This window comes from Ochotona curzoniae, unplaced genomic scaffold (assembly GCF_017591425.1).
Source record: "Ochotona curzoniae isolate NIBS_2020 unplaced genomic scaffold, NIBS_Ocur_1.0 contig_66, whole genome shotgun sequence".
Lineage (NCBI taxonomy): Eukaryota > Metazoa > Chordata > Mammalia > Lagomorpha > Ochotonidae > Ochotona > Ochotona curzoniae.
The window spans coordinates 24,748,913-24,767,032 of record NW_024466512.1 but is presented as its reverse complement, the minus strand read 5'-3'; the positions used below and the strand labels follow the sequence as shown (position 1 = coordinate 24,767,032).

Sequence of the window (18,120 nt, the reverse complement as noted above, 5' to 3'; positions counted from 1 at the left end):
GAATATGATTCATTTAGGAAAGAAATGTAGCTGGGGTCAGTACTGTGGTGTAGTGGGTTAAACTGCTACCCTCAACACCTGCATACTGGAGGGAGTGCAAGTTTGCGCAGTGCCTGGGAAAACACAGGAAGACGACCTCTGCCACCAACACAGGAGGTCTGACCGGAGTTCAGGCTCCCAACCTTGGCCCTGCCAATGCAGACATTTGGGGAGTGAACCAGCAGATGAGAGCTCTCTTCCTATCTTGTCTCTATCTCTTTCTCTTTCAAATACATTAATTTTTAAAATGTAGAACTGACATTTGCTGCGACATGGACGTACCCTGAAAATACACTAACTACAAGAAGCTAGGTATGAAGATTACACATCACATGAAATTTTCAGAACATAGATTAGTGACTGCTAGGATTTGGAAAGAAAGGGAAAGGAGGAATGACTGCTAATGGGCAAGGGCTTCTGTTCGGAGTAATTAGAACATCCTAAAATTGGTATAAGGACTTCACAAACTTACGTACATACTAAAGTCATGGAGTGACATACTTCAAAATCTACATACTTTATAACATGTGAATTATATTTCAATAAAGCTGCTGAAGATTTTTTATTTGAAAGGATATGGGAGGGAGGGAACAGGCTGGGGAGGTAAGGGCGTGTGGGGAACATGAGGGAGGATAGCAAGAAACAGATCTCCCAACCACTCGTCTACCCTTCAAATGCCTCCAACACCTAGGGCAGGGCCAGGCTGAGGCCAGGGACCCGCTCCTCCAGTTAGATTTCCCGCATTAGCAGTAGGAAGGGACCCAAATACTTGGGCCACACTCTTGTTCTGATACATCAGCAGGAAGTTAGCTGCCTTGTTGTGTGGAGCATCCCAACTCAAACCAAGCACTCCAACATTGGGTATGGGCCCCATACAAGTGGCAGCTTAAACTGATGTACTACAATGCCTGCCCCAAAACTGTTATTTAAAAAAAATGGATCAATGCCACAACAATGTAAGTAGAAAGGTCAGTTAATTTTGTGTGAGATGCAGAACAATTTTTGTTATTTCCTCCCAATTTCCAGGTCCTCAGTTTCAGAAGACAGCCTGGCTGTGGCAGTTAGCAGTCCTTGCTACTGAGAGTTGCCCTTTCAATGGTTACATCAAATGAAGTGAGGAGAGCAGGCAGTAGACTGTAAGTGCTTTTTTCCTCTGTTGCTCTGAATCTCAAGCTAAAACACTGCTCTTCTGTCTCCCACGCCGGTTCCCTCAGTAGGGATTTGGGACAAGGCCTCCTCCTGGCAATTCAGTTTAGCTGAGTCAGCCTGGGGCCAGCTAGACAAGGGGGCAGCACAGGAAGAATCCCAGCACTTAGGTAAATGAGAGCTGATCCCCTTCACCAAGCCCGAGGGCTGGATCAGGAACCAATTCAACTGAAGGAGCTGTGTGCTCCCAGCCCCAATCTTAAGGAGACTCAGGTGGGTGGCCAGAACCCTTCAGTAGGAACAGTGAAAATGCAGAGGCTTAGACTGAGCTTCTGACATGGAGGGGGAGTGCTGGCTGCTCCAGGAAGGTTAGCCTTCAGAGCACAGTCTGGGTCAGAGAATATTCTAGAGCAGAGACTCTTACCCAAGGGCTTCCACAACTTGTAACACTGTATAGCTGCCAGATTTCACATCTAGAGGAAACAAAAGAAAGAAGCATGAAAAAATAAAGAACAGGAGCAGACACTGCCTCCCCCCACAGGGCTCTGGTAATTGCCAACGTCTCCCTCTTCGCCTTCTACATATGCCAACCCCCACCCGCCTCCAGAGAAGCAGCATTGTTGCAACACTTCAAAAATGTAGCTTCAGGGGTGAAAAATGAGAAGCAAACATATTATTTGTAAATGATGTGATTATATATTTTTACACACCTTCATACACATAAAATGACAAAAGAAAAAAGATCCTATTTTTAAAAGCAGAGAGAGGAAATATTTGGCTACAAACTTAAAAATGTACATGATATGAATGGTGGAAAGTTTGAAGTGTTAATGTGCTGACAGTGCGAATTTGATAGGAAGGCCATCATAACGGCAGGCACTGGAGAAGATGCAGGAAAAGGGAACCCTTGTACATCAGCTCCTGGGAATGTAAATTAGCACTCATTATGGAAAGCAGCATGCGGGTTTCTCAAAACACTAACAATACAACTACCGTTGGATGCAGCAATCCCACACGTGGTTTATATCCAAAGGAAACCACACCAGTATCTAGAGCTGTCTGCACTTGGGTTGGCTGCAACAATATTCACAATCTCAAACATCTAAGGACCAGCGGTGGTAGTCCAGTGGCTAAAGTCCTCGCCTTGCATGCCTGGGATCCCATATGGGCTCCAATTCCTGTCCTAATGGCCTGCTTCCCACCCAGGCTTGTGGCCTGGGAAAGCAGTTGAGCATAGCTCAAAGCCTTGGGAGACCTGGAAGAAGCTTCTGGCTTCATATTGGCTCAATCCCAGCCATTGCCGCCACTCTCGGAGTGAATCAATAGCCGGAGATCTTCCTCTCTGTCTCTCCTCTTCTCTGTATATCTGACTTTCCAAAAAATAAATAAATAAATCTTGGGCCTGGCGAGGTAGCCTAGCAGCTAAAGTCCCATCTGGGTGCTGGTTCTAATCCCAGTGGCCCTGCTTCCCATCCAGCTCCCTGCTTGTGGCTTGGGAAGGCAATGAAGGATGGCCCAAAGCCTTGGGACCCTGCAACCTGGGTGGGAGACCTGGAAGAGGCTCCAGGCTCTTCGCTTCGGATCAGCATAGTTCCGGCCATTGCGGCCGCCTGGGGAGTAAATCATTGGATGGAAGATCTTCCTCTGTCTCTCATCCTCCCTGTCTATCTGAATTTGCAATAAAAATAAATTTTAAAAAATAAATTAAAAAATACATCTTTAAATAGAAAAAAATTTTAAAAAGACAATTTCCATAAAGATAGCAGCAGATGGGTGTCAACTCTGTGACACAGTCAGAGATGATAGGTTTGTGTCCTGGTTGTTCTGGTGGGACCCAGCTCCTTGTTAATGGTCTGGAAAAAGCAGCAGAAGACGGTCCAAGTGCTGGTGCCGCTGCTAGTCCCATGGGAGACCCAGATGAAGCTCCAAGCTTCAGCTTGGCCCATACCTGGCAGTTACACACACTTAAGGAGTGAACTAGCAGATTTTCTTTTTTTTGTTCTCTTATCTGTGACTTTCAAGTAAATAAATAAATCTTTTTTAAAAAAATGAAAACAAAGAAAAACAAAAACAAAACAAAAAACATCTTTCATCTCAGCAAGTGACATGCCATCCAGACTGAGGATGACCTGGACACGGCACGGCCAGCTGCAGCCACGCGCCAGAAGCACCTGGAAGGCTGGGAGAACACTGGTGGCATGCACCACAGGCTCAACCTTGGCAAACACCATTCAGGTTACTCTGGGAAAGCTGGCATGAAGAGGAACAAGCTCAATAAGCTGTGGAAGCTGGTCAGTGAAAGACGCGGGTGAACCCTGCCAGAGCAAGCTGGGAGCTGCCTCCATCACTGATGCGGTGCAGTTGGGCTGCTATAAAGATCCCGGAAGAAAGCCCGGGAACTCATCAGGGAAGAGCTGAGAAGTTAACAGCATTGGGGGAGCCTGTGTCCTGGTGGCTTGAAGTCACACAGTTCACTGAAGTGCTTTCAAGGTGAGGACGTTAGCAGCTAGGCCACTGTGCCAGGCCCTTTTTTTGAGGTTTTTATTTGAAAGGTAGAGTTGCAGATTTAGAGAGAGAGGCAGGTCTTCCATCTGCTCGTTTACTGCCCAAATGGCTGAAAAGGCCAGAGCTCAGCTGATCCAAAACCAGAAGCCAGGAGCTTCTTCCAGGTCTCCCACGTAAGTGCAGGGTCCCAAGGCTTTGGGCAGTCCTCTGCTGCTTTCCCAGGCTACAAGCAGGGAGTTGGATGGGAAGTGGAGCAGCCGGGGACATGATCCAGGGCCCATATGTTGATGCTGGTTCTTGCAGTGGAGGATCAGCCAGTTGAGCCTTCTCACCAGTCATTCCATACTGGGCACTTTTTAAAGCTGGTCCCTGTGTCCCTTATATGTGATACATGCTTTATTTTTTGAGCTCCTTTTTACTCTCTAGCACTACAAAATATGACAGGTTTATCCTGTAATTCCTTGTCCTCTTTTTTGTTGGAGAGCAGTATATTCTGACCTGGATATAGAGGAGCCCGTCGCTGCTATGATGACAGTGCTTCAAACCTTCTCAGCAGCCAGCTAGACTATACACTTAAGTGTGTACCTAATCAATGTCAGTACAGCTAGAATATATGTGTGTGCCTAATCCATGTCAGTACATGCAGTGACCACTATTTCTGTATCTATCCAGACACTAAATCAAACAGATCATACTGAATTCTCCAGCTGTAATCCAATACCAGGGACTCCCTGTAACCTTTCCCCCAAGCTACCATTTATCGTTTGTTCACCCCTGGTACAGATGCAAACTACTTTCAGATTTGTCAACCTCTTTAATAAACAAATTTATAAGCAGAGAATGTTTTTGTCTTTAGCCTTACAGTTTCCAAACAAATACTGTCTCCTGAAAGCATGAGGTCTCCCTTGCCCCACGCCCCAGCCCTGCAGTGCAGGTGTTTCGGAGAGTAACACAGCAGGCTTCCTGTGCCACAACCCCACCCTGGGATGCAAGACTTCTCGCTCACGTCCCTGCAGCACGACAGTCACTCACAAAGTGAGTTACTAACCCACACTTACACATTTTCATGGGAGAAAGAATCTTCGGAAGGGTTCGGTTAACACAAACAGGAGTTCTAGCCAAATAAGTATGTCATACCAGATAGGTATGGCAAGCAGGAAATCATTCCAGCAGCCTGTTTTGGGTTCCAAACTCAACTACTTTTAAACACAGAAGCTTAAACAGGTTAGCTCTCACCAATACCGGGGAAGAGACCAAAATAGCTTGAGAGAACATCAACTTCCAGCCTGTGGTCTCAGATAAGCAATGGTGAGCTGAGCTGGACAGAGGCCCCCTAGGGTAACAGTGAGAAGTCCAGTTAGTCTGAGGAAGGAGAGCTCCTACTAGGATTCAGAGGCTGTGAATGGTGCCAGTTTAGACTTCGGGCACTCCTAGCCCTACTTGTGCCAGGATGTGGAAGGCCCAGCAGCTGCCCAGCCTGTGAGAAAGAACCAAGGGGAAAAGGAGCAGGCTGCAGGCTGGGGGGAGGGGCAGCAATCAGACTACCAGGACACACACACCACTGAGAGCTGGGTTGTCTATGTAATTCCTTGATGGCAACCCTTTCATGAAAAGAAACATCTATTTCTGTGTTACAAACCATAAAAGAGCATCATGCCATTTAGAAAGGCAGAAAAGGGCACTTTTTGAAAACCTCTGCCTAAAGCCTAGAAAGCTCTTTTGAAAAAAATCCATCTAAAAGCTATTTCAGTGGTGGCCACAGTAGTTAGCCACTGTATGCAGGAAACCACAGGGCACTGGTAACTGTCACCCGCAAGGGGCACCACTGAACTGAATCATTGTACATCATTTAAAATCCTCTGGCTGGTGAGGTGAGTCTACCTTTGGAAATATCCCGAGTGCTGTACCACCAGGACTTGCCTAACAGGCTCCATCCAGTTGTCTTTACATGATGACATGCAGACGCTAAGCGCAGTTAGATATGTCCTAACCAATAACACCTGAGAAACTAATGCCCACTCAAGACACCCAACACTGGCATCACCTAAGCAATTTCCACCATGCCCCTTCCAGTAAGATCCCATTCCTTCAGCCTGCCTCAAACTTTAAAATTTTAAATTATTCAGGATTCACTATGTCAATCTGAAACTGACTGCCTTATAATTAATTACAAAGCACTGGGCCCGATGCAGTAGCCTAGTGGCTCAAATCCTTGCCTTGAACGCGCTGGGATCCAATATGGGCATCAGTTCTAATCCTGGTGGCCCTGCTTCCCATCCATCTCCCTGCTTGTAGCCTGGGAAAGCAGTCAAGGACAGCCAAACACTTGGGATCCTGCACCGGCGTGGGAGGCCTGGAAGAGGCTCCTGGCTTCAGATTGGCTCAGCTCCAGGCTTTGCACTCACTTGGGGAGTGATTCAGTGGATGGAAGATCTTCCTCTCTGTCTCTCCTCTCTGTATATCCACCTTTCCAATAAAAATTAAAAAAAAAAAAAAAGAGTAAAGAAAATGGTAAGCTGGTTGCAAGAAAATAGATTTGGCTTTGGGTGATGGTTTTACAGAGGTGAGTAAATTTTCTCTTTCTTTAGTTCTCATGAGTGTATTTCAGAAATAATGTCAAATCTGACTTCTTTTCATCTTAGTGACTAGAATACATAGCAACTGCCTTAAGAGGTTTCCCACTTTTTGGTGTGATAAAAATGGTTATGGTATAGCTGCACCCCGTAGGAGCACAGGCTGGAGTCCTGGCTGCTCCCCTGTTGATCCAGCTCCCTGTTAATGCTCCAGAGCAATAAGAGGAGACACCCAAATACCTGGGTCCCTGCCACCACGAGAGAGCTGGTGACAATTCTGTCTTCTCTCCGGTCCAGCCCTGAGCCACTGTAGCCATTTGGGAAATCAGTGCTTGGAAGACAGCTCTCTCTGCCTCTCAAATAAATTTACATGTATTTTTAGATTTATTTATTTGAGAGGCAGAGCTACAGGGAGTGCCAGGAAGCCCGGCAGGGAAACAGATCAATCCTCCATCTGCTGGCTCACTCCAGAAATGGCTGACAGGGGTCAGGCCCAGGCCAGCCCTAAGTCAGAACCTGGGAGCTTCATCCACATTTCCCATGTTGCGTACAGGGAACCGAGGACCAGGGCCATTCTTTGCAGCTTTTCCAAGTGCATTAGAACTCCACATGGTGTCCATCTGGGATCCCTATGCTATAGGTTTAATGCACTTTACCACAGTGTCAGCCCCAAGAAATAAATAAATATATTTTAAGTTTATGCCTGTGGTGCCAGCATCCTTATGGGTGCCAGTTCAAATCCTGGCTTCTTCATTTCTAGTCCAACTTCCTGTTAACACACCTGGGAAAGCAGTAGAGGATAGCCCAAGTCCTTGGAGCCCTGCACCCACATGTGGGAGACCTGGAAGAAGCTCCTGGCTACTAGCTTTTGCCTAGCTGTAGTCATTGTGCCATTTGGGGAATGAATCTAAAAAAAAAAAAAAAGAGGGAGAGAGAGAGAGAGAAAAACCACCACACTGTAACAAGTTGGTAATATCACAGTGATAGCAACAGGCTGAGTTAGCAGAAAGAAAAATCCAGGGTTTATGAATCACGAGGTTACTAACTTTCAATGTTTCACTTTCTTGATACTGTAAATTCTCCCAAATAAAAATAAGTAGAACACTTGGAAACAATAATTATGTACAGGACACCTGGGATGGAAGAAGCTAACAGAGTTAATTTTAGAGGGAAGTTTAGTGGTATTAGGGAAAATAAAAATTCTTCTCCCTTCATAGGCAGGCCTGTTTTCCCAATGTATTCAAGATCTGTTCTCTTAAAAAATGGACCTACCAGTACCTCCTAACCACCCACAACTTCCTCAACAGGGCACTAGCTGGCGTGGCACTGACACAGAATACACAATTGGCTCTCTGTGCCCTGGCCCCACCGCCTCTGGAGTCTAGAGTAGCAGCCAGGCAGGGGACGGGCGGCGCAGGGCGGGATGGGATGGGAAGGAGCTGGGGAGAAAACAACAGTCTGCACTCTTCCATCAGGCTCTCAAAATGCCCTTTCTGCTGCTGAGGCCACTGGCATGTCTCCCAACGGCAGCCTACTGCTTTTCCACACTGACTTGCTTTCAGTAACAGTAGTCCTCCCAGGAATCACAACTGGGGGGAAACAGACTAAGGACTGAACTGGAGGGAAAAAGCCACACAATTAAGAGGGGAAAAGTGACATCTACTGCCTGTGGATACAACATGTCCAAAACTCACTCTCCAAATCACTTCTTTCTGTAATCACCGTTCTACACACACACACACACACACACACACACACACACACACACACACACGCGCGCGCGCGCGAGACAGAGAATGCTCTCACTCCCTGGGGTGCCTTCCAGGGTCTGCACTAACAGAAAGCTGGAGTGAAGAACAGGATCTAGTTATCAAACCCAGGCATTTGGATTTGGGATGAAAGTATCTAACTGACGGGCTAAATGCTCATTCCTCAAATTTCATTTCAGGGCAAAATGCTTTTCTCTTCCTCATCCTTAACCTCAAAATCTTGGTGTCATTTTGAAGTTTTCCCTCTCCTTCAGGACCTAAAATTATAAGGGTAGTGCAAGCTTGTAAAAAAATGGAATTAAAAGGTTAGGTTGGAGCAGACATTTGGTAGTGCTTTAAGATGCTGATTTGTGTATTATAATGCAGTGGGTTAAAACCACTGCCCGCAATGCCACATTCCATATAGACACTGGTTTGAGTCCCAGCTGCTCCATTTTGGATTGAGCTTCCTGCTACAGTGCCTGGAAAGATGTGGAATGTAGCCCAAATCCTTGCACCTTCACATCTACATGGGAGATCCAGAAAGTCTGACTTCTGGCTTTGGCCCAGTCTGATACCATCTGGGGAGTGAATCAGTGGACAGAAAAAACACAAACAAAAAAACCACCTAACTCTCTCTCTCCTTCCCACTCTCCTTCTCTGCTTTTCAAATAAATAATCTCCCCAAACAAATAGTTAAACAAACAGTTGCCTGGGATGCCTGGGTTGGAGTCCTGGTGGTGCTGCATTTCACCAGCACAAAGACACAGCTGGGGACCCCCAGATCCAGTGTCAGCAGGGACCTGGGATTGTGTCTTGGCTCAGTCCGATTCAAGCTTCCTGCAGATGCACACCCTGGGGAGGCAGCAGATGATGGCTCAAGTATTTGTTTGAAAGGCAGTTAGAGAAACAGAGAGATCTTCCATCTGTTACTTTACTCCTCAAATGGCTGCAATGGCTGGAACTGAGCTAATCGGAAGCCAGGAGCTCTTCCAGGTCTCCCACACAGGTGCAGGGGCCCGGGAGCCATCCTCTGCTTCCTTCCCAGGCATATTTAACAGGGAGCTGGATCAGGAGCGGTGCCCACGTGGGGCGCTGACACTGTAGGCAGAGGATCAGTACACAAGGTCACCATGCTGGGCCCAAAACAAATTTTTTTTTTACAAGTTTATTTTGGTATCCAAAAATTTGAACCCCATTTTTAAGTAATACATTTTTCATGAACTTCTTGAAGGTCGTATGTATTTAGATTCCAAATTCTTCTTTCAACATCTCTCAAGCTATTCACTTAATATAGTTTTTACTGCATGCCCACTTATGCTACTTACAGGAGATTGAGAGAACAGAATGCAGATATGCATTCAGACACAGCTAATATTAGTTTGCTAATAAGTACAGGAGTGGTTGAGAAGTACTACAGACATTCTGAATTCTGAAGTGTGTGCTGCTGACTAGCTGAGACAATCAGTGAGTTCCAGGTGTGAGGGCACACACGCTTACCTTGGCCTTGACATACAGATCTAATTAGACAGAATTCGTGAAGAGGAAAGAAAGGTACTCAGGAAATAGGGAACATTCTGCCTGCAACCAGAATGATGGGAGAGCAGTGGGGCGTGGACCAAGTGTTGAACAGACAGGTTCAGAAAGCCTGGGTCCTTCTCATTGCATCACCTGCACCTGCTTCGCAGCTGACCCCAGGGGCATCACACAGCTGGCAGCAGCTGCTGTAATCACAGCAGTCTGTCTGCATTTACAGTCTGTAGCACTGCTGCCTGTGGCCACAACAGGAAGCTAGCAGGCCCGTGTTGCACTAACAAAGCTTGATTTAGCAAGGGGATTCTAAAGCACATCTTGTTCAAAACTGCATCACCAACTCTAACTAGGGCTGTGATATAAAACTGAGAATACTAACTTAATCCTGTCAAATTCACTTTCACCTTATGGCTCCCTTTCTCAAGAATCTACAATTCAAATTCCTCCACCTGGAATCCAAGAATATGTATAATCAATCCCATCAACTCCCTTCAAAATTACCTGTTATACTGTAACCACCTTCTTTTTTTGAGGGCTAAATTAATTACAATGGAGCCAATGTTACATAGTCTCTGCTGAGCAGAATATAAATTTAAAAAAAAAAGTTTGTTTTTCCTCTGAAATGCTCATTTGTTTTCATAGAAGGCAGACTGCAGAGAAAAAGAGATCTCCCAGGTTCAGTTCCCAAACGCCAGTCAGAGCCTGGAACTCAATCTGGGTCTCCCACATGGTGGCAGGGCCACAAACACTGGTGTCCTCGCCTGCTGCCTGCCAGGATGCATTACCAGTAAGCTCGTTTGGAAGCAGAGAAGCCAAGACTTGAATCTGCCTTCTGATATGGGACGCTGGGTGTCTCAAGTGGAGGTTTATCCTGCAGTGACACAATGTCTGCCCCTGCCCCACTAAATTTCACAAAAATGATCAGGCTATCTTCTCAAAGTATATCCTGAATCAGAAAAATAAATTAGTGTTTTCTCAATGTACAAATGTGAAAGAAATGTTACAAATGACAAACAATGTACTATTTTCTTGGTAGGAGTCTGGATTATGCAAGTGAATGTACTTGTCAGAATCAGTGAATTAAAGGTTTGTGTACTTCATTGGATGTAAATCTTACACAAAAATAAATCATCAACTCTGGTCAATTATATGCATGTCAAAGTATTTAGAGGGAAGTATACTGATATCTGCAATTTAATTGGTTTTCTACAGTTTGGCATTTAATAAGCCAAATTCTATGAAAATGTTAATGGCAGGATTAGGTGGTAAGTATATGTGTGCTCCTGATAAATTCTTTAGATGTTGCTGTATGATTGAAAATTTTAAAAGATTTATATTTATTTAAAAGGCAGTTACAGGGCCTGGCGCAAAGGCGTAGCAGTTGGGGTCTTCGCCTTGAGCGCTGGGATCCCATATGGGCACTGGTTCTAATCCCAGCAGCTCCACTTCCCATCCAGGTCCCTGCTTGTGGCCTGGGAGGGCAGTCGAGGATGGCCTACGGCTTTGAGACCCTTCAGCCCCGTGGGAGACTCAGAGGAGTTCCAGGCTCCTGGCTTCAGATTGGCTCAGCTCCAGCCATTGCGGCCGCTTGGGGGCGGACCATCAGACAGAGGACCTTCCTCTCTGTCTTTCCGCCTCTCTGTATATTTGCCTTCCAATGGAAATAAATAAATCTTAGAAAGAAAGAAAGAAAGAAAGAAAGAAAGAAAGAAAAAAAGGCAGTTAGAGGGAGAAATGAGAAAGAGATCTTCCGTTTGCTGGTTCGCTCCTCAAGTGGCTGTAACAGCCAGAGGTGGACTGGGGAAAAGGCAGGAGCCCAGCACCGGGCCGGGGCCTAAGCACGTGGGCCGTTCTCTGCTGCTTGCTACAGTACATCAGCAGGGAGTGGATTGGAGTTGGAGCAGCAGAGAACTGAACCTGGGTGATAGGGGATGTCAGGGCCCTAGGTGGCATGCCATTATGCCATGCCACCGCCCCAAAGACTTGAATAAAAAACACTGGGAGAAAAAGACACTGTTAACACTTTGTACCTTCTTTCTAGACTTATTTTTATTGGAAAGGCAGATTTGCAGAAAGAAGGAGAGACAAAGATGTTCCATACACCAGTTCACACCCCCAAAGAACACTACAGCCAGAGCTGATATGATTCAACGCCAGAAGCTTCTCTCAGTTCTCCCATTTGGGTGCCAGGGTCCCAAGTCTTTGAGTCATCCTGCTTTCTTAGGCCACAAACAGGGAGTTGGATGGAAAGTGGGGCACCTGGGACACAAACTGGCACTCTTACGGGATGCCAGTGTTTGCAGGTGGAGGATTAGCCACCTAATCATTGCACTGGGTTCCCCAACACTTTGCACTTTGCACTTGTAATTGTAAACACTGTTAACACACCATACTTTATTCACAGCTTTAAGATATTACGTTTTGGGGCCAGCATTGAACGGTAGTGATGTAACCCCCTCCTGTGATATCTGTATCCCCTTTAATGCCAGTGCATGTCCTGGCTGCTCCACTAACCGATCTGGAAAAGCAGTAGCACAGTCCAAATGGGACACCCCAGCATGGAATTCCCAGATCCTGGTTCCAGGGTGGCTGGGACACTGCAGCCATTTGGGGAATAAGCCAGTGCATGGAAAAACTGTTGATCTCTATTTCCAATTCTACTTTTAAAATAAAAAAAATCATATATACTTATATATATGTGTATGAAAGCCTGGGGGTCAGCATCAGACACACGCGCTGTGACGTTTCCAGCTCTCAGCTCTTTCAGCATGGTTATCTCTCCCTCCACGTTACTGGCTCTGGGTGGGCACAGATCTGACTTGTACTTATAGTCCTACTGATCAGCAGCATGTTGGAATGACTGAATGTGCAATGTCCCTGGCAGATTCACTATTGCTTACATTATTCTAAGATTTCCAAGTAAACGATGTCTTTTACTTACCCCCCAAGTATACAAAAACTTCCTGCAAACTCCACTCGTCTGTATTTTGTATTAGCTACACGCCAGATCCAGTCCTTCCCAAATTCACCAACTTTTTAGATTGCCTTTTTTCCCCCTGAACGAACTATATCTTAGAAGCCAAAGACCTAGAACTATTTATATTCAATCTTTGACGAACTATCAGATGAGTCCCTGAACAGGTTCAAAGCAGGAGACAGGGAGGTCTGGGAGGAGGATGAAAACAAACGGCGCTCCCCCCACCAAAAAAAAAAAAAAGCCATGATGCAAAATTAATCCGGAACGTTACTAAAAAATGGAGGGAAAGTCTGCAGGAGTTAGTGGCCGCGTCTCCGGTTGCAATTACCGTCCCTCGCGGTGGCCGCGCCACGCAACCTCCCCATGCTCGCTAGCTTCCCACGAGCAGCGCTGTCTCGCCGAGCGCGCAGCTCGTCCCCCTGGACTCCCGAGTCCGAGCCCCGCAGCCAGGCACGAGCCTCTGGCCCTCCTAGGCCGCAGCCCCATCAGGGAAAGGCAACGACAGCTGGCCATCGGCTGTGAAGTGACGCAGAGGGTAAAGGCGCACCCAGGAAGATCCGAGCGACTCTGCCACTGGCTAAGCCTCTGCAGCACCGCGCTCCCCAAGCAGCCCCAAAACTAATCTCTCAAAGTCACCCTGCCCATCACTCCCTTCCCGCCCCGCATCCGTGCGGAGGCCGCTCCCTCCTGGCGGCTCCCAAGCGGAAGGCGCTCGGTGCGGTCGTCCGTACCTGCAGCCACCTGGGCAGCGGGGCCCTCCTGCTGACCCATGACGAAGTCTTGCACGAGGCCCCATAGGGCGCCCGGAGGCGCCGCCGCCTCCAGAGCGGCGACGGCAGCCATGACTCGAGCCAGAGACCGTGGGAGGGGAAGGAGGCGGAGGCGCCAGACGGGCCCCAGTGCGCACGCGTCCCCGAAGCCAATCGCGGGGCGCGAGCTGCGGGGGCGGGGCGCTCTCCGGATCACGTGCTCGCCGCCTCGGGTCGGGCCGTTCCAGGGAGGGAGAGCCCCTCCCCCGGGGGCGGGGCCTGGGGCCGGGGCGGCGGCGCCGGGGAGCGAAGGCGGCGGCTGGGCACGCAGCCGGGGGCCATTGAGGGCGAACAATTCCGCGCCCGGCTGCCCGGGAGACGGGGGCTGCGGGCTGGGCACCTGATTGGGTGTGGCCGAGGGGGCGGTTCGCACCCTGGGTGAAGCCAATGAGAAAATCCGGCCCGGCCCGAGGGGGCGGCGCCGTCGGGTCACATGCGCACCTGGGACGGGGGGCGGTGGCGACGCGGGTCCCGCGAGCCCGAGGAAGGGAGCGGGGCCGGCCTGGGGCGGGGTTAGGCAGGTGAGTGACAGGCTGCGGGGGGCCGGCCCCCGCGGGGCGCCCCGAGCGAGCCGGGAGTAGCTGCGGCCGTGCCCGCCCCCTCTCTCCGCCCCGTCAGCGGAGCCGGTCTCCGGCCGGGCACCGTCGCGGGCCCCCCTGGCCCGGCCACCTGAGAGCGGGGCTGGGGAGTCGGCCGCCTCTCTCTCCCTGCCTTCCCTCCCTCCTTGCCCTGGTCCGCAAAGTTTGTGGCGAAGCCGGCGCCGGAGCAGAGCGCGCCCCCGAGGGGCAGGCGGATCGGGAGCGTCCGATGCCGGGCGGCAGGAGCCGTTGACCCGGGACGCCGCCGTCCGCAGGGCAGGGGCGCGGACCAGCCGACCACCCCGCCGCCTCCGGTGCATGGGGCCCGGCTGAGGAGCCAGCATGGGCAACTGCGTGGGGAGACAGCGCGGGGAGAGGCCGACCGCGCCGGGACACCCCCGCAAGCGAGCAGGTAACCACGGGGGACGAGGCGGGCCACGGGCTCCCCGCCGGAGCCTTGGGGCTCCCGGAGCGACCCGTCACGGCCCCGGGCGCCTGGGCTTACCCAGGGCGGCTCGGAGCCGGACGAGGCTCCCCTCCTCAGCGCCTGTGGCCCGGGAAACCGACTTGGAGCAACTGCGGGGCGCCGAGAGCAACTCGCTCCAACTGGGAAGCTCCGGGTGGCGGTGGGGGGCGGGGGCAGGAAGCATTGGCAGACCGCAGTGGGGCGACGGAGGATGGCCGGGGCCGGGGGGCAGGAGCGCCGCGGGCCTGGTAGTCCGGGCCGGGGTCGGACGTCTCTGCCCGTCGGGGCGCGGCACGGCCGGCCCCGGGCGAGTGAGGCGAGCCCCAGCCGGGCACTCCTTCCCTACAGACTGACTGTGTCATTATCAGGCTGCAGGTCCTGTCTGCCGGAATCCGACTTGCAAAGGCAGCGCAGGACTCTGGGAAAGAAATCTTTATTATTTTTATTTATTTATTTATTTATTTTGCCACCGCAGGGCTTTTTCCTCCCGGCCTTGTGGGAGTTTGGGGCAAGGCGGGGTGCGGAGTGTGAGGCGCCCTCGCCCGGGTTCGCGGGGCTCCTTGCCAGGCCTGGGAAGTGGGATGCGCCCGCTGCCTGCGATCTGCGGGGCGGGCTGTACTGGCTCACTTCCTCGGTGCACCCCTCCAAGTGAGGCCGATGGTCATTTTCTGGATCTTGCACTCATTTCCTCCTCTGAGAGTGTTGCAAGGACCTTTGGAGAGTAAGGTCATAGACTTGAGGACTCAGGATCAACACTAAAACATCTGTAGGTTCCAGACAGATCCCCAAAGGTCGGCCCATTTGTCCAGAGTCACACAAACTGCCTAGTTGTGTGAGTGGGACTCGAATCCAGCCACCTCTTCCAGCCTCTGGGTAAGGAGTTATGAGTGAAATGCAAATTCTAATCGGAGTTTCCTGTCTGCCCTGCGGAAGATCTGTGTGGTGGACAGGATGGCTGTAGGGTGGAGGGGGTGAGACTGAACACCCAAATCCTCATGTCTGAAAGCAGCACCCCCACTCCCCCACCCCCACCCAGTCCCTGCCCCGTGAGTAGAGAGAGTTGACTGGCAAACTTAAGAGCTTCCTTCCTTCCTCTCATTCATTCATTCCACAAATGTTTATTATTTTTGTAGGTAGCCCTCCTAGCTGATACTAGAAACCTTCCCCTCATCTCTGACTCCCCACCTCTTTGTTTTCGTCTCAGGTCACTCCTAGTCACTGTTCACTCATAGGGGTGAAACCCCCCATCTTGATTCAGTTTGAACATTCTTTTTCTCTCATTACATTCCCTTCCAGAGAATTCCTACTCAAACCCATGGCTTTGTCCACTGGGGAGGCCCCTGCACTTGATTGTCAGCTGCCGCCTGGGACTGGTACCCAGAACCATGTCTTTCGTGGACCCTGGATGCTGATGTTGATTTTGATGTTGATCAGCTCCACCCCAACTATGCATCTCTCCCTACCAGCTAGCTCTCTACTTTTTCCCTGCAGTTCTTGTAGCTGCTCAAGTCTGTCCTTCACAGAATGCTCTAGATGACTGTCTGCTTCCTTGCCCTCTGTTTCCCAGCCCATCGCTGAGGCCTGCACATCTGGCCAGCTTGTTCCTTCCTGCTTGACTTTGCCCCCTTGTCACCACTTCGAGCTGAAGTGCGCCCCCCACCAAGGGCAAGTTTGTCACACTGGGAGAGGATGTCTGTTTCATTAACCTGTTTCAAACTGCAGTGTCTATGCCCCAAACTCTTTCTGTGTTTTCTACTCCTGCAAGAACTGTAACTGTCAAGTCAAGCTGCTCCTTTGAACCCCTGATTTCTTTCTCCTTTCAGGCTTTAAGTCAGTGTTTGCTCTTGCTGGTTCCCTTTCTTCTTAAGCTGTACTCCAAATCCTGTGTCTTTCTGGAAGCACCCTGGCTGATAGATCCCCAGCCTGCCTACCATTGCTGCCAGCTAACCCCAGGAGAAGTGAGTGCCTTCTGAGAACTCTTGCAGACACATTATCTGTGCCACTTCCTTAGCCCTGACCTGCTCCTGGTTATTAGTTATGTCTTTGATGTTTGCAATTTTGTTTCAGCAGCTACATTGCGAGCCTTGAAGCCTGGTTTCTCTGTTATCCTTGTGTGTCTGCCTCTGTCCCTTGCTCTGTCCTATAGCCCAGTACACACCTACTCAGCACAACCTGTTATACAGAGGGAGCACTCAATATCTGTTGATTTTTAGAAAGCTAATAGGCTTCATCCTTCCATTTGAATTGTCCATGTAGACATTTTACTAAAGTGTATGTCTGGATTTCTTTTAATCTGTTATTTCTTTTAATCTGTCTATTTTACTTCCCTGCTTTACCTATGAATAGCTTTATTCATAAAGTCCAATGCTAAGAGGAACTCTGTGCGATGACAAATTTGATTCACGCAAAGGAATCTTAACTTGAGAACATGCACCTGGCATTCCTGTAGCATCTGCGTCTTACCCTTTGACAAGGACATGGTGTTGTTTGTCAGAGTAATGCCCTAATCTCCAGCAGAACCCACTGCATGCTTACCTTTCCTTCGTCATTGGTATAATGGGAAGACACCATTAATAGAGCTAGACCCTGAATTCTGGTCCTGGGCCTATAGCTCAGTGACCCTGGGTAAGTCATCAGACCTTTTTGGGTCACACTTCCAAGAGCTGTTTTATCATCTTCACAAAGGAAACTATTCAAAGCTGCAAGTGTAGCGAAGTGAAATCCTGCCCCCTGTACTGCCATTCTTTATCCTTAGTTCCCTTCTCTCAGTGGCTTGACCTGTGAAACAGAGGATCAAGGCCCATTTGTCAAGGATTCTTGCATTTGGCAGAAGGATTCTGTGTTCCTCTCATCTCTCATCAAGTTTTGTTTGATTTAACTACATCTTTTTCTGTACTTACTCTTTTTTAAAATATTGCTTACGCAGTTGAAAGGGTTGCATGCGCAAATGGGTCTCCAATTAGGGTGGGGAACATGAAGGCATGGAAGAAGGTGAGTGGGACAAATATTTCAGGTTTTTTTCTTCCTATGTCTACAGGGAAGGAAGAAGAGGGGACCACTCCCGGCTGTCAAACTACATCAACACTTGGGGATGAGGGGATGGTCCTTTGATGATGCCTTAGACACACCATTGTGGGAGAAATTATTCCAGAGGTGTTACTTGAGTGATTTTGATAGTTTTGAGATGTTGTTTGCTTCATTGTACCAGAGTTGAGAAAACCTTTCCAAGGTCTCTTGGCTGACTAAGTCTACCTTACTGCATCCTCAGACCCAGTAACATGTTTCAGAGCTTGGCCAGGAGAGTGGTCCAACCTGTTCTGCTTTCCATCCTCTGACGTGGCACTTGACATCTGCCCGGCTGGATGAGCTGGCTGTCATGTCCCCTATGTGCATCTGGGCATGCTGTCCACAGCACAGGCAATAGCAGCTGAGGAGGCCCGGTACCCACACATGCACTCCAAGATCAGATTGCATATATTGTGATTTTCCCTGTGGTTGGGCTTTGAGTCCAGTGGTCTAGTTGGGGAGTCCCCCATGAAACCTCACCTAGGGTGACCTTAGACTTGACTCATGTGTGTCAGTCAGTACAGGGTCAGGTTTGGTTCATCTCCTGCACCAGCCAGCACATTTGTCAGTGGATGCAACTGCCTGGTCAGTTCTGCCCTGGCCCTATCTCGCATGAACTAGTGGGTGCTGCAGGCTAATGCAGCCCAGCCTGCCGCAGGCCTGGGTCTGCGTGTACACCT

The 18,120-nt window shown here is 49.4% G+C and overlaps 2 protein-coding genes across 6 annotated transcripts in view; one reads left to right on the top strand and one right to left on the bottom strand.

Moving 5' to 3' along the window:
- The window catches only part of MMS19 (MMS19 homolog, cytosolic iron-sulfur assembly component), a 31,201-nt gene extending 17,791 nt beyond the window's left edge, over positions 1 to 13,410 (bottom strand). For 4 of the 5 annotated variants that reach the window (XM_040992357.1, XM_040992359.1, XM_040992361.1 and 1 more), the window contains exons 1-2: positions 13,253 to 13,382; positions 1,610 to 1,658 (exon numbers count right to left, since the gene is read on the bottom strand). In XM_040992357.1, the coding sequence (XP_040848291.1) occupies positions 1,610 to 1,658; positions 13,253 to 13,364 (161 nt within the window). In that variant the 5' untranslated portion in view covers positions 13,365 to 13,382. Of the gene's footprint in view, positions 1 to 1,609; positions 1,659 to 13,252 lie in introns of all 5 variants that reach the window. The other variant, XM_040992358.1, reaches the window with a different exon arrangement.
- A 521-nt stretch (positions 13,411 to 13,931) lies between these two features.
- The window catches only part of UBTD1 (ubiquitin domain containing 1), a 53,350-nt gene continuing 49,161 nt past the window's right edge, over positions 13,932 to 18,120 (top strand). The window contains exon 1 of the mRNA XM_040992356.1: positions 13,932 to 14,320. Coding sequence (XP_040848290.1) covers positions 14,251 to 14,320 — 70 coding nt within the window. The 5' untranslated portion in view covers positions 13,932 to 14,250. The remainder of the gene's footprint in view (positions 14,321 to 18,120) is intronic.